This window comes from Stegostoma tigrinum, chromosome 13 (assembly GCF_030684315.1).
Source record: "Stegostoma tigrinum isolate sSteTig4 chromosome 13, sSteTig4.hap1, whole genome shotgun sequence".
Classification (NCBI taxonomy): Eukaryota; Metazoa; Chordata; class Chondrichthyes; order Orectolobiformes; family Stegostomatidae; genus Stegostoma; species Stegostoma tigrinum.
In genome coordinates this window covers 23,728,554-23,756,000 of record NC_081366.1, presented here as the reverse complement: position 1 = coordinate 23,756,000, position 27,447 = coordinate 23,728,554, and the positions used below count along the sequence as shown (strand labels likewise).

Genomic DNA, 27,447 nt, shown 5'->3' with positions numbered 1-27,447 from the left:
GGCCTTGTTGGGCCGAAGGCCCTGTTTCCACACTGCAGGGGATTCTATGATCTATGATTTTAACTGAGTTATGGTTACTATCTCCAAAACGCTCCCCTATTAATATGCCTGCTACCTGCCTGGGCTCATTTTAAAATATTAAATATACAAATGCCTTCTCCCTTGCTGGCCTTTCAATGCGCTGGCTAAAAATGTTCTCCTGGTTGCATTTTAAGAGATTTATTCCCTCCTTACCTTGCATACTAAAATAGTGGATGGGCGAGGATCATGGCTGTAACAGCTACTGCCTATTTTAAGATTTTATTCAGTGCTGGAGCTGACTTCCTCGTTTTCTTGAAGCAGTAATTACTGTTTTTATAAGTTTTCCATTGCTTTTGGAACTTATTTTTTAAAAATCAAAAACAATACTTTAAATGGGAGGATAGAGAGACATCAGGGATGCAAAGTTTCAGGAGAGTAACCACGTGGAGAACATCTCTAGAGATTAACAGGGAAACAGCTGACTGACTATGAAATTACAAACATCTCTGGAGATTGGTTAAAAAAAAACAAATAGTGCAGTGCAGTTTCACAGCTGACCTTGGGAGACCTCATGAACAGAGCTATATGCTGCAATTGGGAGTTATCGGTGATTTCAGAGCCCGATCAGCTAAATGTTTGATTTTAAGTGTTTTGAAGTTTCAAGGTGGATTGATGAGGGCAGAACAGTGATGTAATCTACATAGACTTACAGTAAGGCGTTCAAAAAGGTTGCACATGGTGTATAGGTTAGCAGGGTTGGATCAAAGGGGAGCTAGCCAAACGGATACAAAATTTAGCTTGAAGGTAGGACACAGGCAGCGGTGTTGATCAGCTTTCATCAGTTGAGCCAAAGGGCCGAGGAATGGCACATGGAGTCTAATTTAGATATATGGGAGGTGTTGCATTTCAATAACTTTCTGATATTTATAAATGAATAAATAGTTATTATTGCTGCTCTGTTGCAACTGGCTGCAAGTTTATTGTTACAAAGTTGTTGACATGAGCAGGGGTGTCAAAGCTGAACCCAGTAATTTTGTTAACAGTTCATTAGCAACTGCTAAAGACACATTCTGCCAGATTTTTAAGGAAAATCTTTTCTCATAAAGGAAAAGTATTGCAACAATTGTTGCTGAGGTATATCTCATATTGGAGATTGCACCCAATTAAATCTCAGATAAGTTCCAATTTAATTTAATTGATGTCCATTGCAACCAATTGTCTGAGAGGACTTCCATTCCATCAGTCTGTTGATTTAAACAAACCCCGGTAGATATTTTTTTCATCCTGTCAAGCTTTAAGGCACTTAAATACTTAATTAAATGTGCAGAGTGTTGCGCAGTTTTAATTTTCCTAACCACATATTGTGACTCATTTTAATGTACTTTTCCTACACCAATCTATGGGGGATGGGCTGTGATTTTCAAACTAAGACTGCCATCTAGTGTTCCATTTCCGTAAATAGCATTTCTTCATCCATATGAATAAGGATAATTCCTTTTTAGGTTTCAAACATGATTTTGCTAATAAGGATGTTGTGTAGCTCAGCTATCAAAATGGGAATTCCAGAAATTTAAATAGCTATTTGTGAGGAGGGGCATAGCCTAATATTCAGTATTGCAAATTAGACTAGACATAGCCCACTTTTCTTCTGATATATCAATTAGGTGAAAATATTTTTGTTATCTTTTAAGTCAAATTCCAGCATCTATGATCCAATATTTATTCATGCATCAATGTACAATCTCTATAGACTTTGGCCTATATTATAATTTAGACACAATGTCATTTTTGGTCTCAGAACAAAATCCTTGTTAACATAATTCTCAATTCTAACGTGCATATGTTGAAAAAAATCCCATATCTCCTTTAATCTTACTATTCTTGTAATGATTTACGCTGGACTTGGGTTCCACAAGTGTTTTGTTGGAATCCAGTTCACCTTTTTACATGGATTTATCTTAGATATGGAGTATTGGCAGGCCTGGGGTCAGAAACATCTCAGATATCCCTTTCTCTAATTGGACAAATGTATTGGATCAGGAACACAGTAAATTTCTCCTGGACTAAATACAGATGTTCAATGAGTTATTTCTGCTGCCTGATATGGCAAGACCCACCAACTGTTAGAGGGACAAGGATTTAAATTTGTCTCAGCTGCAGCATTCTTGTCTTGAAGTCAAAAGGACATAAGTTCAAGTCTCTACCAGAGACTTACATGTGTAATCTGTTTTATGCTTGTCAGAGGTCTTGCCTTGTGCTGAGGTCTAAAATGGTAGCCTATCTTGTTCACTCTGATGTAAAAAATCCCATCACTCAATTTTGAAGGAAAGTGGTGGATATCTGTCAATATTGGTTATCTGACAGATCCCATCTGTCCTGGCCAATGTTTATTCTCTCAATCAATGCTAAACTCACCCAATCATTGTCTCATTGTTTTCCGAGAGACTTTGCTGTGTGCAAATTGGTTTCTACTTCCTATATTGGAAAGTGCTTAATTGGCTATTAACTATTTGGGACACCCTGAGTTTACGAAATTTTTTTATGCAAATCCTTTGTTTATCCACTCTTAAATTCAATGGATAAACAGCATAACTCAGGAATAAAATTTATGGCCATCAGTACACCATGGCCTTGGATTTATTCACTGAAACTTTCATTCATCAATTCAACTAAATGCAAAGGAAAATCTTCAGAACACAAGCCAATTACATAGTTTTGGAAGGAAATAGTTCTCTAGAATTGACAAGGCATTAAATAGGTGAAAGCATTTTTTTCAAACGTAAGGTACACTATCTTTCATCAGCTGCAGTAATATATACAAGTAACTTGGATAAAGAACATAAGCAACTGTCCTCTTCTAAATTTGAGTGATAGCAATGCAAGGTTTCTTCCATACTAATGGAGGCTGTACACATGACATATTAACTTAATGTTCTACTACGGGTGACGATTGACCTGTAAGGTGTTATTGCATGTTTACCTGTCTAATTCTGTGACAAATTGGTCCAGTGGGATGAGCCGGTTCACTCTGAACCTGGCCCTGTGGAAGATCTATGCTTGGACATATTTGAATTGCACACAATTTCCAGCACGTAAATCTAACGATAAAATGAGCTGTACATAAAATGTTGTGTGCAGTCAGCCCTATTTAATCGAGAATACTTCCATTTACATTTCATGACTACCCAACTTCTGCTCTGGGAATAAATATGGGTAGTACATCTCATACTTGCTAATTGAGTAAACACAGGGCTGAATTTGTTTTAAGAAATGCTCATTACTCTAATAACCTAGCTATACTAGGTTTATCAAGGTTATAAGCGCTGGGTACCACAAATAAAAGTTGTGGTGTAATGACAGAATGTTGAAGTGGAAGGCAGGTAAACAGATCTTGCTTGCTATCACTCAGTGACTTTTCAACAAGTGTTGATCACCAGTTGCTGCAAAGCTCAGAGCTATGCATCAAGGCTAGTGAACCATGTATTATGCTGACCAGAGATCAGAATCAAGTATATTCACTTGGAGACACAGTTGGGAAACTCTGCGCTAATTATCTGGATTGAGGGTAAAAGTTTCCCGTCAAACTTATTTGCATTCCACCAACTTGTGGAATTACTTGTGAACCATCAGAACAGAGGATCATAAGCAAGTGTCTTCACTGAGAACAGGGGAAGTGCTGACAAGACGTCAGCGAGGAAATTTTAGATTTCGTTTGATATTTAAGATGGAAAGGTATGAGGGTATGCCTCTTTCTAGAGCAAACAGCCAAGATGACCTGAGTTATCTGATTAATTAACTCCATGATAAGCAGCACTGAGCAAATTAAATCTGAACATTATTCAAACTGATTTAGGAAACTAGAGATAATGGGAACTGCAGATGCTGGAGAATCCAAGGTAACAAAGTGTGAAGCTGGATGAACACAGCAGGCCAAGCAGCATCTTAGGAGCACAAAAGCTGACGTTTCGGGCCTAGACCCTTCATCAGAGACCCTCTCTGATGAAGTGTCTAGGCCCGAAACGTCAGCTTTTGTGCTCCTAAGATGCTGCTTGGCCTGCTGTGTTCATCCAGCTTCACACTTTGTTATCTTTGATTTAGGAAACTACAATGGTCTGGTGAACTTTCACTTTAAGTCATGTGTTAGGCTTTCAAGGTGATCATTTTGAACTGGCACAAATTGATTTTAAAAACTGAATTCATCCAAATGATTGATTTAAATAATATTAACTTCAACAATGCATACGTTTTAAGAACAGTGATGGTTGTTTTCGGTCCAAACAATTTCTCCCCCTCTAAAGATGACTTATTCAAATAAAAACCTAAAGAACTGCAGATGCTATAAAGCAGGAGCAAAAACAAAGTTGCTGGAAAGGCTCAGCAGGTCTGACAGCATCTGTGAAGGAAAAAAACAGAGTTAATGTTTTGAATCTGAGGAAGGGTCACTGGACCTGAAATGTTAACTCGTTTTTTCCTTCACAGATGCTGCCAGACCTGCTGAGCATTTCTAGCAACTTTGTTTTTGTTATGACTGATACAAAGATGTTGAAAAGTGTCTGCAAATGAACGTTCAAAACCAAAGTATGGACTTTCCATGCCTCCTTAATGGGTTAGAAGCAGAGTGTGTGGGTTCCAGTCGTCATGAGCAGTGAGCAGGCCTGCCTGCAGGAAGGTGGTAGAGGTCCATATTGATCACTAGGACAGCATCCTGTCAATCACTCAGACTGACCCCACCCTAGACACCCAGCTATCCTTGACCAACCCTCCCCTACTCCCTAAAACAAGCAATCCTCTGACACCTGTGCTACCCTCTCACCCACTTTCCTACCACCCTACCTCCCCCATTCAATTATCTGCCACCCTAAACTATTGCCTGTCTCGCACCCTACTTCCCCTCCCACTTACTTGCAATCCTGTTCTAACACTCAACTTTCTTTTGTCCTGGTCAGAGGCTTTTAGAGCTCTAAACTGTGGAATATTGCAGTTGTTGGAGTAAAGGGGTGCGCTTTGGCCTCCAGTGCTGATTATATGCTGTGCTGGAAGACTCTCACAGCAGGGAGGCTCTTTGAGTTTCAAGAGATCAGAATTGGGCACTCAGGCCAGAAAGGTGGAGCTCCAGGGAAGGGTAAATCAAAAGAAGCAGAAAGGCAATCCAAATGTGATTGCTGTGACGATACCATAGCTTTAAGAGGTGTATGGTGTCTTTTTTTTGTGAGTTGAGACAGAAGCGATGAGCAGTCTGCATCAATCCATTAAAGTAAACGGCATGTGAGGCCTTGTATTTTTTTAAACATTGGAACAATGAAAGCAGCCTGAATGGGTGGGGTCAAGTTCCCAAAGAACCAGGAGTTTTAGTTTAGCTTTCAGTAGCTGTTGGGTTGTGAATGCTGCTACATCTTTGTCTCTCTCTCTGTTACAGCTAAAAGCTGGGGTTCTCTTCCTGCTGCTAGAATTGCATGTGTGACAATCTGTTTTCCTGACTTTGCCTTCGCCAAGCGTGTGCTTTATGGGCTGTTGCTACATTGGAAGAGTAAATGAGTAGTATATCATTCTGTTGAGTATTTCACAGAGTTACAGTTAAGCAATTTTTTTATTTTCATTTTTTTCCATGCATTTTAGCTATTCTGTACGAACAAAGTGTGTTTTGGTCAAGACTGGTAATGTGACCAATCAAATTACATCCACAACGCAACATCTGGTACTTGCCTTTGCAATAACTAAAGTATAGAGTCTGGGATATTTCCTTCACATGCTGTAAAGGTGTTTTTTCCGGTCCATAACATTGCCACCTAGAGTCATAGAAACACAGAGATACACAGCAGGGAAACAAGGCCTTCGGGCCAACTTATTCATGCTGACCAGATGTCCTATATAAATCTAGTTTCATTTACCAGCATTTGGCCCAGATCCCTCTAAACCATTCCTATTTGTATACCCATTTGGATGCCTTATAATTGTTGTAATTGAACCAGCCTCCACCACCTCCTCTGGCAGCTCATTCCATACACATACCATGCTCTGTGTGAAAAAGTTACCCCTTAGGTCCCTTTTATACCGTTCCCCCCTTACCTTAAACCTATGCCCTTTTGTTTTGGCCTCCTCCACCCAGGGAAAAGACCTTACTTATTCAACCTATCCATGTTGCTCATAATTTTATAACCCTCTGTACGGTCACCCCTCAGTCTACGATACTCCAGGGAAAACAGCCCCAGTCTATTCAGCGTCTCCCTATAGCACAAACCTCCAATCCTGGCAGGATCCTTGTAAATCTTTTCTGAACCCTTTCAAGTTTCACAACATCATTCATTTAGCATGGAGGCCAGAAATGCACAAAGTATTCCAATAGCGGCCTAACCAGCTGCAACGTGACCTCCCAACTTCTGTACTCAATGCACTGACCAATAAAAGCAAGCTTATCAAACACCTTCTTAACTATCCTATCTATCTGTGACTCCACTTTCAATGAAACATGAACCTGCACTCCAAGGTCTCTTTGATTTGCAACACTTCCCAGGACCTTACCATTAAGTACACAAGTCCTGCCCTGATCTGCCTTTCCACAATGCAGCACCTTCTTGGTGCATTCAGCTCAAAGTGAGTAAATGACAGTGCAAAGTAACGGGCCTACTTTCAAGTTGAAAGGCAATTTTTTTTATTGTTCTTCAAAAAGCAAATTGACAAAATGAATTCAGCAACTGGCCTTGAATGGATACTTTAAATCAGTAAACTTATAGATTTGTTTGCAAATTTGTCAACTTTTCCAGGTTTGTTCACAACAAAGAACTGACAAACCTATCCCTTCAACAAACATGCCAGATTATTAGCCTGCTCAAAATACTCAATGATATAACATAATACCTTCAATACATGTCAATCTCTAGGAACAAAAATTCAATGCCCCATAATAAGAGTGAGTGAATGAGAAAAGCTCTCCATTTCATTTCAAGTAGATACGTTTTAGTTTAAATTTTGGGACTTTCAGACAAAAGAAATACTCTACAAGTGAGCACCAAATTAAACTCAAGAGCCGGCAAGTCCCAATAGGCCATTTAAATGCCATTATTTCACATTAAAACTCATGAACTTCCCTGGAAATGGAACAATATCCAGAGAAACTGTGCTGAAATATAGTTTAATTCAATGCTAGGAGGTGGATACTTGGCAGAAACAGCAAACAAAATGACAGGGTAGCTTATCACAGTTTTCAAACACCAAGAGTAGCCAGACGGCCTGCAGTGGTATTCTTCTGTCCCATACCTTAACCAGACCATTTAAAATGTTTCAGAAGTTATTTAAAAAGCCTGGGTAAACTCAGATGCATGCAAGGATTTTGAATAGGAAGGGAAAAGCTACTGCAATAAGGTGCAGAGGAAATTTACAAACACAGTCACTTGTTGAATTAGAAACAATAATCAGGCCACCAGAGGGTTGTGGGATAACAAGGTGTAGAGCTGGATGAACACAGCAGGCCAAGCAGCATCAGGGGAGCAGGAAATGACGTTTCAGGCCTAGATCCTTCTTCAGAAATCATAGGATTGCATTCAGCACGACAAAACGACATCTGCACAAACCTTTAATTTAAAACATTGCTATGGCTTTATCCTTGTTAAGTGATTTCCCAAATATAAATCACTTTTTTAAAATTTCTAATTACCCTTTTATCTTAAAAAAGATATTTCAAATTATACTGAATGGACTGCAACAGATCTGAATTGGAAGACACAGGTTTTCACAATGTACAAAGCACTTTAGTGGTATAAATTTTCTAAGAGATCCAGAATTATATTCTCACTCTCACTGTCTTTGATGAAATCCCTACGCTCAGAACAGCAGAGTATGGATGAAATGGGCTAATTTCTCAGTTCACCAGCACTCAAGATTATCTCCCTTTCTGCCCACTCCACAAAAAATGACAAAATGATTCATTTGACAATACAGTAATAAAGTGTAGGAAAGCATGCATAAATAGTCGGCTAAGTTTCCTTCAGACACACTTGTATAAGAAAAGGTTCATGTAGAAAATCTCTGCTGCTCAAATGGTCCTCATTCCACTCAACTGGCACTTGTCAATTTCTCTCCATCGGTTTGCTTCATACTGTACAATGGATCTACAAGTTTATTGTGAATGTGCAATAAACCTGCGAAAGGAATAAAAGCAAAACAAAAAAAAGAGATAAACGTTGGAGCAAAACAAAACAAAACCACCGACAAATCTGTATGTATTTAGTATATATAGCACTGTCAGTCTTGGAGAAAATTCCAAGGCATTTCACAGAAGCATTAGCAAATTAAATCAGTGAGCCTCAATGCCAGGAGAAGCATCAGGCATACCTAAAAATTAGGTGTCAAACTCATGAACCTACAATAGACAAAGACATTTGTGCCAACCAGCATACACAGCATGCAACAGACTAGGCTAAATGATCCCCTAATTCGATAGATCAGGTCTGTCGTCTGCAATCCTGTAACTTCCAGTTGTGAATGGTGATAAACAATTAAACAACTTACTAGATGTACAGACTTCCCATTTATTGCCTTCAAAGAAGGTGAGGGGAGCCCAACACATCCGATGCAAAAGACAAGGCTAAAGCAGTTGAAGGCATTTGCAACTATAAGCACCAAGTGGACAGTCCTTCTTGGCTTCCTCCTCAGGTCCCTGCCTTCAGAAGTGCCAGATTTCAGCCAAATGGATTCACTCTACATGATATTGAGAAATGGCAGAAGACGCTACATACTGTAAAGAACATAGGCCCCAACTACATTGCAGCAATCATCCTTAAGACATGCCCAGAACTAGCTGCATTCCTGTCCAAGCCATTCCAGTACAGTTACAACACTGCCACCTACCTGGCAATATTGAATACTACCCAGGGATTTCCCATGCACACTCCAGGACAAATCCGACCCAGGTAATTTCTGTTACAACAGTCCACTGTCAAACATCAGCAAAGTGATGGAAGGAGTCTACTTATGGCTACATACCTACTATCCGACAGACGGGTAGTACTGAGGAGGTGGGGAGGCTGCAGAAAGATTTAGACAGTTTAGGAAAGTGGTCCATGAAATGGCTGATGAAATTCAACGTGAGCAAATGTGAGGTTTTGCACTTTGGAAAAAAGAATACAGGCATGGGCTATTTTTCTAAACGGTGAGAAAATTCGCAAAGCATAAGTACAAAGGGATCTGGGAGTGTTGGTCCAGGATTCTCTAAAGGTTAACTTGCAGGTAGAGTCTGTGATTAAGAAAGCGAATGTAATGTTATCATTTATCTCAAGAAGGTTGGAATATAAAAGCAGTGATGTGCTTCTGAGACTTTATAAAGCTCTAGTTAGGGCCCATTTAGAATTCTCTGTCCAATTTTGGGCCCCACACCTCAGGAAGGACATACTGGCGCTGAAGCGTGTCCAGCAGAGATTCACACGGATGATCCCTGGAATGGTAGGTTTAACGTACGATGAACGGCTAAGGATCCTGAGATTGTATTCATTAGAGTTTAGAAGGTTGAGGGGAGATCTAATAGAAACATACAAGATAATGTATGGTTTAGAACGGATGGACGCTAGGGAGTTGTTTCTGTTAGGCGGGGAGACTAGGACCCGTGGGCACAGCCTTAGAATTAGAGGGGGTAAATTTAAAATGGAAATGAGGAGACATTTCTTCAGCCAGAGTGTGGTGGGCCTGTGGAATTCATTGCCACAGAGCGCAGTGGAGGCCGGGACATTAAATGTCTTCAAGGCAGAGATCGATAAATTCTTGATCTCACAAGGAATCAAGGGCTACAGGAAGAGTGCAGGGAAGTGGAGGTGAAATGCCCATCAGCCATGATTAAATGGCGGAGTGGACACCATGGGCCGAATGGCCTTACTTCCACTCCTATGTTTTATGGTCTTATTGCATCAGTACTGAAACTATATGTCTCAAAGGCTGATGGATTTTGTGAATTTCAGAAGTCAATCAGTTTATATTGACAATATAAAGATTCCATCAATTAACTCCAAAGATAGCCAACTCAGCACTTGACTGAATCTCACGCTTTCTTAGAAATGTGCTCGTGATACATCTAAAGGACTTTGAGCCTTTTTTGGAAAGTCATCTTCACAGAACTGAAACCAAAATCCATCACCTGCTGCATTAAACATTCAAATATTAAAATTATCAAGTTTTGTATGTTTATCATACCCCATATAATAACTTATACGTTTGTGCCCTCTATTATGCACAAACAATGACAGCAGGATCTACTATCTGAAAGACATATGATAAAAATTCATCACGGCTCCTTAGGCTGCACATTTCACTCAAAAAGACAAGGATTGCACACATATGGGAACAGAACCAATTGCAAGTTCTCCTCAAAGCTATACACTACTCTGACATGAAACTATATTGTCATTCACTCACTGTTGTTAAGTCAAAATCCTGGAACTCCTTCCCTTACAACACTGAGTGTACATTTGCCACATGGGCTGCAGCAGTTCAAGATGGCAGCATACCGCCAAAATTTTAAGGGCAATGAGAGGCAGGCAATAACTACTTGCCTGGCAAGTCACTGAATAATAAAAAAAGAAATATGAGAATAGGTAACAATAGGTAAGGATAGGGAAAAGCTTGGCCACCTCAAAACAAAGAGAAAATAGCAAAGGTAGACACTCTGAGGGATAGAATTTGAGTTTTTTGGAATCACACAACCAGCAAAAGAGGCTTTAACTGGCAAAGCATCCATATCTCAGAGGAATGTAGAACTGGTGGTGGGGGAGGAGGAATACGGAGCTGTCTGAAAACAGAACAGCATTGGAATAGTCAAGTCTGCAGAGGTGACAAAGGTAGGTATAAATACAATATGCAAGCAGTGCAAAACAGAAACTAATTCTGTGGATTAAAATACAACGCCAAAAAACTAACCAATCTATTAATTGCAAATCTCTTATCTTAATATCCTACTTAATTTTAACCAGTGTTTCATATGATATTCCTGTTCCTGCAAAAACAACTGACGAGCAATTAACCTGTAATTTCACAATGAAAGTCACAAGGTTGGGTGGAACAAAAATCTTATTCGACAACAAAGACATTCACTTCCTTTTCCTTAAGATTACAGATTATTAATGTAGGAACCCAATTTTCAAATATAACAATCTCAGACTTTCTTGGAGAATGTAAATCAGCTTCACAGCTTTGCACATCACGATGGGAGAAACATTACAATAACAGCAAGCAGAGTGCTTACTTATGTTACCTAAGCCACATAGGTATCAGATGAAAAATACTGCATCCAATCTGTACAATGCCTGTGTCATCTGGGTTAATAAGAAATATGTATTCAAATACACGAGGCAGCCTCTTTATAAAAGAGGATAAATAGTAATAAAGTTAGTTGCTTTAAGTTATTATGGTTGTATATTTCCCCTGAATTTTGTCAATGGCTGAAAATTCTTTTAAGGATCAACCACCTTTAAAATACTGTACTGTTTTCACACGAAGTTCCATGGTGGCGTCATCATCACACACAAAGAGTGTTTTGGGGTGCTGCTGGAAAGCTGACACAGTCCACATGTGGTTTACACCATCTTCTATTGCTTTACACAGAGCCAAAGCTTTATGCGCTCCTGTAATAAGGATCATCACCTAAAGTAATACAATAAAACTCAGTAAGCACCTTCCATAAGTAATGGTGACTATATTGTTAATTATAGAAAGCTAGCAGTGAACTTTAAAAAAAATCAATACATTGATTTGAACAGGAGGAAACAAAGAAGGGTTGGAGGAGAGCCATAGAAATTGTGCAGGACAATTTTCATCGGAGTCCAATACAACGCAGATTAACAGGAGCCTTTTTTTCTACCACTTGCACACATGTCACAATGCGATCTTCAGGACAATGGCTCTCAAGTTTTTAACAAGTCAAATGTTAACTACAAAGAAAAATTCCTTTTGTATAAAATCTATGAGGGCAATGAACAAATCAGAGGTAAGATGAAAACTTTTTAAACATAATAAATGCAGTCAATTGCTATGAAAGCAAAGTCAATAATATTTTCAAAAGCAAATTAAATATGTACTTAAATGTTAAAAAATCATTCAACAAATCAAATGCAGTTCTGCATTTACAGATCTTCAAAACTGCAACACCTATTAATTAATGTCATTCAGCAGGGAAACAAGGCTAGCAAGTGAGAAACAGGGAATTCTCAAAAAGTACAGACCCTACAGGCAAATTTCGTACATCAATATATCATTCCAATGGGCTGCTTTCAGGATCTAAAACAGGAACCATGCAGTTCCCTGATAATAAAATGTGAGGCTGGATGAACACAGCAGGCCAAGCAGCATCTCAGGAGCACAAAAGCTGACGTTTCGGGCCTAGACCCTTGGGTCTAGGCCCGAAACGTCAGCTTTTGTGCTCCTGAGATGCTGCTTGGCCTGCTGTGTTCATCCAGCCTCACATTTTATTATCTTGGAATCTCCAGCATCTGCAGTTCCCATTATCTCTGATACCATGCAGTTCCCTACCATTTCTTTACCTCTCTAGCATCCATTACCGTCCCCACTCCAACAGTCAGGGCCATGGTAGGGACTCTAGACAAATCTCCATCGAAGAATCGAGCATTGGCCAACATTGTATCCATAGCCAATGTCTTCACTCTTGTTCGTGACACCAGGCTTGAGCCGGGTTCATTGAAAGCAATATGGCCATCTGGGCCAATGCCTATTCGAAACCAAAGAAAAAGAGTTTGAACCAAAGGTAATAACGAAGTTTTGACAGAGCTCACCAGAAACATTACCCAAGATCAATCCTACAGACCAGGAATTTGGGATAATTTTAGAACTGCTCCTCTCCAAACAGCAGTCACAACGATGGAAGGTGTAGCAATGTCACACTGCTCCAGTCAAAACTATTCTAGTGCTGGCATTAAAATATATTATTGAACCAACATGAAGGATGCAATTCAGTGCATCCAACTAATGTGTCTGATGGAACCCCTAAGGGAAGAAAGATACTTAATTTCCAAAGTAGGTATGGTCTCTTTGACAATGATAAGAATGCCTCCACAGCAACTATAAAGCATTCTCTAATAGCAGATTACAGTTACAACTATCATTAATGCAGCATCAGCTTCAGAAAGAGGATATTATTTGTCCAGATCAGTGCACAATACCACCAACAAATAGCTCAATTCCCCCCACGGCTTTAATTTTCTCTTCAAAAGCATCACATTCTGCCTCCAAGTCAGGGGCATTTCCATCTAGAATGTGTGTATTTTCCGCCAAGATGTCAACATGCTTGAAGAAATTGTTCCACATGAAGGAGTGATAACTCTGAGGATGATCCCGTGGAAGACCTGCAAGGAAAATGCAATGTACAGTATTATGCAGTCATTAAGTATAAGCAACAATCAAATGCACTAGCACCAAATTCCAACACTCATGACCCCCACATTTCAAAAGAAAGTATGTAAACATTAAAGGAAGTCTTGGAAGTTTGTAACGTGTCAAAACCAATTCAGGATCAATGCCAACCAAATTCTCGACCATGAGTATGCATCCGACCAACAATAAAGAAGTCTGAGCCTATTTGGGACAGCAATATATAGGGACTTGTTATAGTCTCCATTTTATGGTCTTTGCTCAGTATTTTGTTAAAGTGAAGCATGTTGCAAAGATGGGGCTGAGCCAAATCTAGTACTCTGAGTAATGACAACTTCACTGGTATCTGGCACAGGAAAATACTTCATACTGCCATCCACCTCATTTCGGTCTCCAATTAGGTTTAGAAAATAACTAGATTTTAATGGTAACATTACTTTATGTTTGATGTTAATTATACTCAGACAAATTTAGGCAGGAAAATTGGAATCACAAAATTGTTATAGTGCAGAAGGAAGCCATTCAGCCCATCGTGCCTGTGCTGGCTGTCCAAGTCAGCATCTCATTTGAATCCAATTCTGCATGGACTTCAGGTAAATGTCTCCATCACACATTAAGGCAACATATTCCAGATCCAAACACCTCACTGCATGTAGAAAAGGTTTTCCTCATTTCTTCATTTTTTTTGCCAATTGCCTCAGATCTGTGTCCTTTCATTCTTGATTCTTCTAGCAGTGGGATTATTTTTTTCCCTATTCACTCTATGCAGACCTCTCACAATTTTGAATAACTTTATCAAATCTCCAGTTAACATTCTCCTAGGAAAACAGTGTCAATTTCTCCAATTCTAACCAAGCAACTGAAGTTCCTCATGTGCGGAACCATTCTAGTACATCTTTTCTCCATCATCTTTAATGCCTTGACATCAATCCTAAAGTGCAGCAAATAACTGCTTGCTATATTTCTGTTAAGATTGAACCAGTTTGTTTACATACTTCCTTCCTCTTGTACACTATCCCCTATTAATAAAGCCAAATGACACCCTCTGCTTTAAAAACTCTCTTAACCTCTCAAAGATCTACATAAATAGACAACCAGATTCCTCTGTCCCTGTGCCCTCTTCAAATTTGATAAATCATATAACATAAAACTCAATGTTCTTCCTACAAAAATTAATCATTTCATACTTCTCTGCCACTTTCAATTTCATCTACTTATCCACCCCTTTCATCAACTTCTCTACATTAAGTCCTACACTATGTTCCTAACAGTTCAGAATGCTTCCAGGTTTTGTATCATCTGTAAATATTGAAATTGTGCCCTATACATCATTGTCTTAGGTCACTAATATATAGAAGGAATAGCAAGGGTCCCAACTCTGATCCATGAAGTGCACAATAATAAACCTCTCTCCGGTCAAAAAAATAGCCAAAAGCACTCAACTGGCTGCTGGAACACAGCCAATTGTACATTAACGTTGCTACTGTCTCTTATTCCATGAGCTATAATTTGCTCAGGTTGTATGTTGTGTAGCAATGTATTAAAGGTCTCTTAGTAGTAAGCGCACACCACATCACAGCATTATCCTCATCACCCTACTCTGTAAATACTTCAAAATAAAACCCAGCAAGTTAGTTAAACACAACTGTCTCTCAACAAATTCATGTTGGCTAGCCTTAATTAATCCATATTTTCCCAAGTAGCTATTAATTTTATCCTAAGTTATTGTTTCTATGAACTTCACCACCAGTTAAATTAAACTGATTGATCGGTAGTTAGTAGACTTCTATTTACATCATTTTTTTGAACAAGAATTTGAAATTCTCCAGTCCACCAGCCTTGCCCAAGTCCACCAACATTAGAAAATTATGGCCAGTTCCTCTCCGATTTCCAAATCACTTCCTTCAATTTTCCTCAATGTAATTAATCTGTTCTCAGTTCCTTACCAACACATGCCAGAAACCTTTCCTTGAGATTTCTGCACCACGCAGTACCATGTCCTTCTCCGAAGGTATAGCAAGAAAAAACCATCACTGATGAAAAATCCATCCCTGCTAAAATAGGGATTAAACCCTCATCTGATCCACATGACTCATCTAATCAACTAAGCAGCAGGCAACCAAGGGGTCTGAACTGCTGTGGCAACATAAACTTTTACATTCACATTTAAGCCTGGACTATGTATGTGGTGGATCTTCTTTTCCATCACAAGGCAGGCTAGAATCTCTGATAATAACAAGGTTGTGAACTGGATGAATACAGCAAGCCAGATAGCATCAGAGGAGCAGGAAAGCTGATGTTTCAGTTCTGGACCCTTCTTCAGAAATGGGCGCTGAAATAAACATAGAGAGAGGGGGAAGCGGATGAAAGATGGATAAAGGAACAGACAAATGGAGAGGAACCGGACAGGTCAAGGAGGCGGGGATGGAGCCAGTGAAGTTGAGTGCAGGTGGGGAGGTAGGGTGGGGGTTGGTCAGCCCAGGGAAGATAGACAGACAGGTCAAGGAGGCAGGGATGAGGCTGGTAGGTAGGAGGTGGGGGTGGGGGTTGAGGTGAGAGGAGTGGATAGGTGGGAAAGAGGATGGACAAGTTAAGGAGGTGGGTCAAGATGGGCTGGTTTTGGGATGCGATCGGGGTGGGAGGATTTTGAAGCTTATGAAGTCCACATTGATACCACTAGATTGCAGGGTTCCCAAACGAAATATGAGGTGCTGTTCTGCAACCTTCGGGTGGTATCGTTGTGGCACTGGAGGCGGCCCAGGATGGATGTGCCATCCAAGGAGTGGGAGGGGGAGTTGAAGTGGTTCGCAACTGGGAGGTGCAGTCATTTGTCGCGAACCAAGCATAGGTATTCCATAAAGTGGTTTCCAAGCCTCCGCTTGATTTCCCCGACGTAGAGGAGGCCACATCAGAAACAGCAGATTATAATATACCACATTAGCAGATGTGCATGTGAATGACTGTTTGATGTGGAAGTTTTTGTTGGGGCTTGGGATGGGGCTGGGGAGGGGGGGGTGTAGGGGCAGGTATAGCACGCCCTGTGATTGCAAGTAGTAGAGCCGGGGGTGGTGGTGCGTGTGGAGGGGACAAGGGAGTCACGGAGACAGTGGTCCCTCCAGAAAGCAGAGAAGGGTGGCGAGGGTGGTGGGATCAGATTACAGGTGGCGGAAGTGCCGGAAGATGAAGCGTTGGATCTGGAAGTTGGTGGGATGGTACATGAGGACGAGGAGGATTTGGTTTTGAGGATTGCAGGGATGAGGTGTGAGGGATGAATTGCGAGAGATGCGGTCAAGGGCATTTTCGACCACTGTGAAGGGGAAGTTGCGGTCCTTGAAAAAAGAGGGCGAGGACATCTGGGATGTCCAGGAGTGGAATGCCTCATCTCCGGAGCCAATGCGGCTGAGGCGAAGGAATTGGGAATAGGGGATGGCATTTTTGCATAAAGGTGGGTAAGAGGAAGTGTATTCTAGATAGCTGTGGGAGTCGGTGTGCTTGAAATGGATACTGGTTTCCAGGAGGTTGCCAGAGTTGAAAACAGAGAGATCCAGGGAGGAAAGAGAGGTATCGGAGATGGTCCCGGTGAACTTAAGGTTGGGGTGGAAGGTGTCAGTGAAGTGGATGAACTGTTCAAGTTTCTTGAGTCAGTCATCGAGGTAACTGAGGAAGGGGGGGGGGGCCATTGGGCCAATGTAGTTTCAGAAGAGGGATTGTTCCATGTACCTCACAAAGAGGCAGGCATAGCTTGGGCCCGTGCAGCTACCCATGGCCACCCGCTTTGTCTGTAGGAAGTGGGAGGAATTGAAGGAGAAATTGTTAAGGGTGAGGACGAGTTCAGTTAAGCTGAACAGCCAGCTGTTGTGGTGCATTTGGGCACCAATGATTATAGGTAAAAAAACGGGATGAGATCCTACAAGCAGAATTTAGGGAGGTAGGGGCTAAGTTAAAAAGTAGGACCTCAGAGGTAGTAATCTCAGGATTGCTACCAGTGCCACGTGCTAGTCAGAGTAGAAATGTAAGAACGAGTGTCTTGAGAGATGATGCAGGAGGGAGGGATTCAGATTTTTTGGGACATTGGGACCGGTTCTGGGGAAGGTGGGATTATTACAAATCAGAATGTCTACACCTGGGCAGGACTGGAACCAATGTCTTAGGGGGTGCTTTTGCTGATGCTGTTGGGGAGGGTTTAGACGAATGTGGCAGGGGCACGGGAACCAAATGAGGAAGTTAGTGGACAGTAAGGAGGTAGTCACTAAAGCCTGTATGGAGTCAGAGTGACTAAGGTGAAGAGAAGGCAGAGAACAGGTGGTCTGAGGTTCATTTGTTTTAATGCGAGAAGTACAGTAGGTAAGGCAGATGAACTTAGGGCTTGGATTAGTAGCTGGGAGTATGATGTTATTGCTATTAATGAGACGTGGTTGAGGGAAGGGCAAGACTGGCAACTAAATATCCCAGGGTATACATGCTTCATGCGGGATAGAGAGGCAAGTAAAAAGGGTGGAGGAGTTGTATTACTGGGCAAAGAGGATATCACAGCTGCGCTGAAGGAGGGCACTATGGAGGACCCGAGCAGCGAGGCAGTGAAGCAACATGGGCAGAGCTCAGAAATAGGAAGGGTGCAGTAACAATGTTGGGGCTGTAATACATGCGTCCCGACAGCAAGCATGGGATAGAAGTACAAATATGTAGACAGATTATGGAAAGATGTAACAGCAACATGGTAGTGGTGATGGGACAATTTAATTTTCCCAACATTGACTGGGTCACTTAGTGTTAGGAGTTTAGATGGAGCAGAATCTGTGAGGAGCATCCAGGAGGGTTTCATAGAGCAGTATGTAAATAGTCCAACTTGGGAAGGGGCCATGGTGTTGGGGAATGAGCCCGGCCAGGTGGTTGAAGTTTCAGTAGGGGATTGCTTTGGGAATAGTGATCACAGTTCCGTAAGTTTTACAATACTCATGGACAAAGAGCAGAGTGGTCTTAAAGGAAGAGTGCTCAATTGGGGGAAGGCTAACAATAGCAAGATTCAACAGGAGCTGGGGAATGTGGATCGGGAACAGCTGCTTAAGGGTAAATCCACATTTATTATGTGGGAGGTTTTTAAAGAGAGGTTGATGAGAGTGCAGGGCAGACATGCCCATGTGAAAATGAGGGATAGAAAGGGCACGATTAGGGAGCCATGGATAACAGGTGAAATTGTGAGACTAACAAAGAGGAAAAAAGGAAGCATACATAAGGTCTACGCAACTGAAAACAGATAAAGCCTTGGAAGAATATTGGGAAAATAGGACCAATCTGAAAAGAGGAATTTAGAGGGCTAAAAGAGGTCATGAAACATCTACAGCAAACAGGGTTAAGGGAAATCCCAAAGCCTTTTATTTGTACATAAGGTGCAACAGGGTAACTAGAGAAAGGGTTGACCCACTCAAGGGCAAAGGAGGGAAGTTATGTGAGCAATCGGAGAAAATGTGTGAGAATCTTAATGAGGACTTTGCATCGGCATTCACCAAGGAGAGGGACATGACGGATGTTGAGGTTAGGGATAAATGTTTGATTACTCTAGGTCATGTCCGCATAAGGAGGGGGCAAGTGTTGGGTATTCTAAATGGCATTAGGGTGGACAAGTCCCCAGGTCCAGGTGGGTTCTATCCCAGGATACTGAGGGCAGCGAGTGAGGAAATAGCATCCTTGAGCACAGGTGAGGTCCCAGAGGACTGGAGAATTGCTAATGTTGACCCTTGTTTAAGGAGGGTAGCAAGGATAATCCAGGTAATTATACACTGGTGAACCTGACGTCAGTGATGGGAAAGCTGCTGGAGAATGTACTGAGGGATAGGATCTATTTACATTTGGAAGATAATGGGCTGATTAGTGACAGGCAGCACGGTTTTGTACAGGGAAGGTCAAGTCTTTCCAACTTGACAGAATTCTTTGAGGAAATGACAAAGTTAGTAGATGAAGGAAGGGCTGGGGATGTCAGATACGTGGACTTCAGTAAGGCATTTGATAAGGTTCCCCATGATAGGCTGATGGAGAAAGTGAAGTCGCATAGGGTCCAGGGTGACTAGTAGATGGATAGAGAACTGGCTGAGCAACAGGAGGCAGAGAGTTGTCGTGGAAGGGAGTTTCTCAAAATGGAGAACTGTGATCAGTGGTGTTCCACAGGGATCCGTGTTAGGACCACTCTTGTTTGTGATAACTGATGTGGAGGAAGCTATAGATGGTCTGATTAGCAAGTTTGCAGCTAACACTAAGATGTGTGGAGTAGCAGGTAGTGAAGGGGACTGTCGGAGAATGCAGCAGAATATAGACACATTGGGGAGTTGGGCGGAGAAATGGCACATGAAGTTCAATCCGGCAAATGCGAAGTGATGCATTTTGGAAGATCCAATTCAAGAGCGAACGAAACGGTAAATGGAAAAGCCCTGGGGAAAATTGATGCACAGAGAGATCTGGGTGTTGAGGTCCATTGTACCCTGAATGTGGCAATGCAGATCGATAAAGTGGTCAAGATGATATATGGCAGCTTTCATTCATCGGACAGAGTATTGAGTATAAGAGTTGGCAGGTCATGTTACAGTTGTATAGGACTTTGGTTCGACCACATTTGGAATACTGCGCACAGTCCTGGTCGCTACATTACCAAAAGGATGTTAATGCTTTGGAGAGGGTACAGAGACGGTTCACCAGGATGTTGCCTAGTATAGAGGGTACTAGCTATGAAGAGAGGTTGAGTAGATTAGGACTATTAACATTAGAAAGACAGAGATTGACGGGGGACCTGATTAAGGTCTACAAAATCATGAGAGGGAGAGACAGGGTGGATAGCAAGAAGCTTTTTCCCCCCAGAGTGGGGGACTCAATTACTAGGGGTCACGATTTCAAGGTAGGAGGGGAGAAGTTTAAGTGAGATATGCATTGAAAGTTCTTTACTCAGAGGGTGGTGGGTGCCTGGAACACATTACCAGTGGAGGTGGCAGAGGTGGGCATGATAGCGTCATTTAAGATGTAATTAGACAGATACATGAATGGGCAGGAAGCAGAGGGATCCAGATCCTTGGAAAATGGGTGACAGGTTTAGATAGAGGATCTGGATCAGCGCCGGCTTGGAGGGCTGAAGGGCCTGTCATTTTCTTTGTTCTAAGTAGATAAGGGTGTCAGTGAAGGGGGGCTGCTCGGGCCTTTGGGCCAGAAAGAAGCAGAGGGCCTTTAGGCCATCTGCATGGAGAATGCAGGTATACAGGTACTGGACGTCCATGGCAAAGATGAGGTGTTGGGGACCAGGGAATCTGAAGTTTTGGAGGAGGTGAAGGGTGTTAGTGGTGACACGGACATAGGTGGGGAGTTCCTGGACCAAGGAGGAGAAAATGGGAGTCAAAATAAGTGGAGATAAGTTCAGTGGGGCAGGTGCTGGCACAGAAAATGGGTCGACCAAGGCAGTCAGGTTTGTGGATTTTAGGAAGGAGACTGAAATGGGCGGGACAGGGCTGGGGAACATTGAGGTTGGAGGCTGAGATTGGGAGGTTGCCTGAAGTGATGTGGTTGTGGATGGTTTGGGAGATGATGTTTTGGTGTTCGGGGGTGGGGTCATGATCAAGGGGGCAGTAGGAGGAGGTGTCAGAGAGCTGGAGTCTGCCCTCAGCGATGTAGAGGTCAGTGCGCCATACTACAACTGTGCCACCCTTGTCCACGGGTTTTATAGTGAGGTTGGGGTTGGAGCAGAGGGCTGCACGTTCTGTATGGGAGAAGTTGGAGTGGGTGAGAGGGGTGGAGAGGTTGAGGGATGTGGCCTCCTCTACATTGGGGAAACCAAGCAGAGGCTTGGAGACCGCTTTGTGGAACACCTACACTCGGATCGTGACAAACAACTGCACCTCCCAGTCTTTAACCACTTCAACTCCCCTTCCACTCCTTGGATAACATGTCCATCCTGGGCCTCCTCCAGTGCCACAATGATGCCACCCGAAGGCTGCAGGAACAGTACCTCATATTTCACTTGGGAACCCCGCAACACAGAGGTATCAATGTGGACTTCACAAGCTTCAAAATCTCCCCGCCCCCAAACGCATCCAAAAACCAGCCCAGCTTGCCCCCGCCTCCGTAACCTGTCCATCCTTTCTCCCACCCATCCACTCCTCCTATCTCAATCCCCACCCCCACCTAACTACCAACCTCATCCCCACCTCCTTGACATATCCATCTTCCCTGGGATGACCAACCCCAACCCTACCTCCCCAACTACACTCACCTTTACTGGCTCCAATCCCGCCTCTTTGACCTGTCCATCTCCTCTCCACCTATCTGCTCCTTTGTCCACCTTCCATCCACCTCCCCCTTACACTCTACTTATTTCAGAATCCCCTTCCCCTCTCCCATTTCTGAAGAAGGGTCCAGACCTGAAACGTCAGCTTTCCTGTTCCTCTGATGCTGCATGGCCTGCTGTGTTCATTCAACTATGCACCTTGTTATCTCAGATTCTCCAGCATCGGCAGTTCCTACTATCTCCAGACCAGAATCTCTCTTGCTCTTACTGCTTTGCATTAGTATATACAGTCATAGACTCACACAGCATAAAAACAGACTTCTCGGTTCAACTGTCCATGCCAGCCAAAATCTCAAACTAACTTAGTCCCAGATCTTCTGATTCAAAGGCAGCAAATGGCCCAGTGTGACACAAGAACCCCTTACAGAAAATAACAGGGAAGAATTTCTAGTTTCACAACTCAAGTCACTTGTTCAGAATTTTTCAACATATAAACGGATGTATTATACTACACTCACCTACATATTCATCCATGTTAAATGTCTTCACATATCTAAATGATAGATCCCCATTCTTATAATATTCAATTAGTTTTTTATAGGTTCCCAAAGGAGTGTCTCCTGCAGAAAGACATTTTTAAAAAACTACTGCACAAGAATTCCGCAGGGTTGCAAGCAGTTAAACAGACTAAATTCATGACCCACATTTACAGTCTATCCCATCCTTAGAATATTAAGGAAGATTAACCACTTAGTCAGTTTTGGCTTGAAAGAATGTGATAGCAATGAATATTGATGCAAACTGTACATTTCACAAAATATACAATCATCCTTTATCATTAAGTTTATTTACAGAACACCAGTTCACTGACTTGGCCTTTTAGAGATATATGACAGGTGGGCTGGCATTTCAATGTGGAGACAGCAACCGACCAACAGAATAAATTCCACATCCTAAACCCACACCCAAGCTGCACTGCTCTTGAAGTGTGATTTTTAGATGTAAATTATCTAATTAGTCAGAAGGTACCTTCAGTGCCTCTGACACCCCATGTTGTTGGGGGCGGGGGGGTGTGTGGTCTAGACTGACCCTCCAAAGAGCATCCTACCCACATCCTATCCTTTTAGCAATACGTTTCTCTCAGCCAATCCACCTAACCCACACATCTTTTGACTGAGGGAGGAAACCCGAGCATCCAGAGGAAACCCGGGCCAACGTGAGAAAAATGTGTAAACTTAGCACCTTCCAGTTGCAAACCACTTCAACTCCCCCTCCACTCCCTGGATGCCATGTCCATCCTGGGCCTCCTCCAGGGTCACAATGACGCCACCTGGAAACTGAAGGATCTGCACCTCATATTCTGCCTTGGGAGCCTACAACCCAGTGGTCTCAATGTGGACTTTACTGGTTTAAAATTCTCCCCTTCTCCGGCCTCATCCTATGACCAACCCTCCCTCTCATCACCGCCTCCTTGACCTGTCCGTCTTCTCTCCCACCTATCCACTCCTCCCACCTCACTCACCGATTTCCACCATTCCGTACCTGCACTCACCCTTCACCATCCTAACTACCTTCCCCAGCCCCACCCCTCCTCTCTATTTATTTCAGAGCTCCATTCCCCCTCCCCTATTTCTGAAGAAGGGTTCTGACCCAAAATGTCAGCTTCCCTGCTCATCTGATGCTGCCTGGCCTGTTGGGCTCCTCCAGCTCCACACTGTGTTATCTCTGACTCCAGCATCAGCAGTTCTTACAATCACTGACATTATCCAGTTGCTCCACATATCAATTTCTGAACAATGAATCACCAGTCCAAATAAACCTGTGGTCTGAATAGTGTTTGGTCCTCAATAACAGTGCCCTATTCCCAACTTTGTGTAAACATGTCTCCTAAACTTGTGTTAGAATCTCACCAACCATTAAAGAGAGACACAGCAGTTTCAGCTGGTAGGGGAATAGGGAAGGGAAGAAAATAACTGGAGAATGGAGTAGTCAAGCGAACAGGGTTGGAGCATTCATTGAGATAACCATATGATGGGTCATTTGTTACCTTCAGCTGAAGCACTATTTATCATTATTTTCCACAGAATGGTGGGAAGGTCGTGGGGGGTTGAAAAGAACTGCACATATTGGATTTATTCTGTGCTGACTGGCTGTTCGCAGAATGCGGGCATTTGAACTCAGAAATCAAGCAAAACCAAACAAGACTGATGAGACCTGCACAATGTGGGTGCTAAAATAGAATCCCTATAGTTTGGAAGCAGACCATTCGGCACACATGGAGTCTATACTGACCCTTCAAAGAGTATCCCACCCACATCCTATCCCTTTAACGATACATTTCTCACAGCCAATCCAGCTAACCCACACATCTTTTGACTGCAGGAGGAAACCCAGGCCGACATAAGGAGAATGTGCAAACTCAACGCAATGAGTCACCCAACGGTGAATTGAACCTAGATCCCTGGTGCCTTGAGGCAGCAGTGCTAACCACTGAGACACCGTGCCAATTCTGTTTTGAGAAAAAAATTACCACAAATGCACCCATAATCCAACACTAAGTTGGCAGTGCTGCAAATAAAAGACATTTTTTGATGTGCAGATAGGTTAATGCGCATTGCTGAACATCTACTTGGAAAGCAAATTCAACCCTGAAATATTCAGCCAGTCCAAATAACAAACAGTACAAACTCAGCTCATATCATACATGTTCACTATTGTTTTTCTTGTTACATACCAGTTGGCAAACCCAGGGTGAAGTATCTGTCAGGACCAGGGTTGAACTTAACAATCTGATTCCTGATGTATTTTGCAGCCCATTCACTGACTTGCATATGACCTTCCAAGATAATCAACTTCATGGCTGCTTCTTATATGTTCAAGGAAACTGCACAAGAAAAACACAGCACTTTGTACTAGTTAATACAGTGTGGAACTGGAGGAACATAGCTGGTCAGGCAACATCAGAGCAGCAGGAAAGTTGATGTTTCAGGTTTACGCCCTTCAGGATTTTAGCACTTTGTACCAAATCTTTACAAGTGGGGTGTCTCCGTTTGGCTTAGGTCCAAGTGTCCCACTGCCTTATTGACCACAGTATTGCAAATTTTCATTGAAATAAGTAAATAACAGAAATATCATCTCTCACTAATATGTACAGCACTTGTCCATTTTTTATAAGAGGTTATCATAAACCATAAGTCATTCTCCATTGCATGGTTCTTCCCTGTCACAGCACTGGAAAGTCGAAGTTAAACACAAAGACACGTAGATTAAATGCTGATAAGAAACAAATACTAATCTTGGGTTGGAATGCCTCTGTACCCAAAAGAGAGTGGTTTAAAAAAGTGTTTAGAGTTGCTGTCAATCAAGCAAACAGTACCAACTGATGAAAAAATGAAACTGTTCCTGGTGTTGAGCAAAAATTTGTTGTTGGGTGATGACAATACATTTAAAAGGATATTCAAGCATCCATAATGTATATTTACCATGCCAAACGCATGTGCGTCGGGGTGAATAAGTCCAGAAGAACACGAAACAACTGAAACAAAATGAAAAAGGCAATTACTCCATTGAAAGTTCTTCTCTGAAGATCAGATGTTGTTTTCCTTTTTTTGTCTCTGCGATTGGATCAGGGCGTCTGTACCTGTGTAAACACAAGGCCTCACTCTCTGAAAATTGTCCTCTTTAGTTGTTCATAGGAGAATTTCCCCAGTTGCAGCTCATCTCTGTATTACCGAGTCTCAACAGGTGGCTTTGCATTCCCTCTCCTTTGCTTCCCGCTTTTCACGCAGTAAAGATACAATGTAAGAGGCAGGCTGCAAACCCCAGCTCCTGATGCTCTGGATGAAGTGAACTGCTCCTGCATGTTTGCCTCGGCTTTGTACCACTGCCTCCTCTAAATCCGCGAAAAGTACCCTCATCACTTTGAGGTTTTTGTCAGGGGTGTGAATGCAGGATGTAGTTTGCAGCCCCACAAAAAAAAAGCAAACGCCAATTTGGCTGCAGTGACTCAACAAGTTGCCCGCACGATAACACGGGGATTATTTTGCAGAGTCGACAGTTTCGGTGTGCAATTAAAGCAAGTTTGAGTTGACATTTTTGTTTTGCATGTAGACTGCAAGAAATATATCCACCGGAAAAGAGTAGAATTTGCACGATTTGCCGGAGTTTAAAATGTGACCAACTATCCTCTGAAGGCAAAGAAGGTAAAGTGGGGGATCGCAAACCCAAATAACATTTTCATCTTCGGTTTTAAAAAAAATCTACAGTACCATAAATTTGCATTTCAGGTTATGGCAAATGACAGGCGCAAAGAAAGATTAAACAGTCGCCACGCTGGGGTGGGGTCGGGGGGATAAGAGTCCCATTTTAAAACAAATTGTATATGACTCATTACCTCTTCCGAAAATGAAGCCTGATACATGGTACGCAGATAAGTTTGTTCCCACAATCAGTGAACCGCAGAAACGCAAGACAAATCGATCTAGCAAAGGGAGGGGGCTGGCCTAATCGTGGATCTTGAGGGTGTTGTAACAATTTTCGGCATTACCTCGGGACAGGGGCCACTGTAACAGATTAAACGATACAAATACGACACCTGCTATCTCCCTTACAACTGGATTGTGAGACTTGCAGTGACTGCTACTCAGCTAAAACACTGCCTACTAGTTTAGGCTTACATTTACATAGATTGCGCACTACCAGCAAATGCCAGCATCTTACCTTTTTCATTCAATCCTCTGTTTTCTGCGTTTCCTTTCTTTTAACCCCAGCGCAAGGAGAACACTGTCATATGATTTTGCTGCTGGTCAGATGATCGGAAGAGAGAAAAAAAGAGGGAAATGAAACGTTTTCGGTTTTATTTCTTAAGTTTAATACAAGTCTCCACGCATTGGATTAACTCAGAATATTGCAATTGAACCCTTTTCGAAGTTTGTATCTTGCATAAGCATACATTAGTTATTAAGTTTTCAGTTTAATTATGTCGTTGCAGAATAATTTGAATTTCAGATTTGCAACGCTTTTGACTCCTCAATACTCCTGGAATTTACACCATAATCGAAGGTACTTCGTTCAACTCAGTGGTACAGATACAAAAACAGAAGTTGCAGGAAAATTTTTATATGCATATAAACTTACATTTTCCTAGCTACCAGCAGGTCTATGGAAGAGTCACTTGACCTGAAACATTAACTGTGATTCCTGTCCACAGATGCTGCCAGACTTGCTGAGCTTTTCCAACAATTTGTGTTTTTATTTCTGATTTACAGCATCGGCAGTTTTTTTCGGTAGTACAGATATCGTTCTCAAAATAAGGTTTTTGCCTCTAATGTTGGATTACTTCAAACATTCTTGCATGGGTACATAAAAGATTTTTGATTTCGAAATAAGACTTGTTAATTTTTCTTTCGGAGTTCTGGCTGCTTGATATGGTGACTTACTGGACAATTCCACCGTGCGTTGAACCTTCTGTACTTTATTAAATGGGCTATTCTTCAAGAAACTGTTCTACAGGCAACTTCCTAAATAGTCAAAATTAATGCATGAAGTTGAACTTTATCATGTCTGTGATAGTTGTTTTAATCTGTTCAGGCATCCTGCGGCAGAAGTTCTTTCGGGATGGCCTTAAAGTATCCCTAAATATATCAAATGTGCTGCTGACTCATCCCTGAATTGTGACCAAAAGGTACTGAACACATCCAAAGTTTGACAGTAACATGGAAAGACAAAGTCCAGGTGTCAGAGAGAGCGCACAAACCTTCAAACAATTCATTCACTCAACCAAGCACCGATCCATATTAAGAAGA

At 42.1% G+C, this 27,447-nt stretch overlaps 1 protein-coding gene across 5 annotated transcripts; it reads right to left on the bottom strand.

Annotated features, from left to right (window-relative positions):
• Positions 1-5,631: 5,631 nt before the first annotated feature.
• gnpda1 (glucosamine-6-phosphate deaminase 1) lies at positions 5,632-27,103 on the bottom strand. Of its 5 annotated transcripts, none has more exons than XM_059650613.1 (8): positions 27,082-27,103; positions 26,363-26,441; positions 24,378-24,527; positions 22,162-22,263; positions 13,176-13,358; positions 12,540-12,724; positions 11,469-11,643; positions 5,632-8,156 (listed from the first exon to the last, which is right to left on the bottom strand). In XM_059650613.1, the coding sequence occupies exons 3-8, from the start codon at positions 24,499-24,501 to the stop codon at positions 8,071-8,073; spliced, it is 855 nt and encodes a 284-aa protein (XP_059506596.1). In that variant the 5' UTR covers positions 24,502-24,527; positions 26,363-26,441; positions 27,082-27,103; the 3' UTR covers positions 5,632-8,070. The 5 variants fall into 5 exon arrangements, with proteins under 5 accessions (XP_059506596.1, XP_048398897.1, XP_059506597.1 ...); XM_048542940.2 differs by lacking the exon at positions 27,082-27,103 and adding an exon at positions 25,126-25,178; XM_059650614.1 differs by lacking the exons at positions 26,363-26,441; positions 27,082-27,103 and adding exons at positions 25,126-25,178; positions 26,037-26,220.
• Positions 27,104-27,447: the final 344 nt, after the last annotated feature.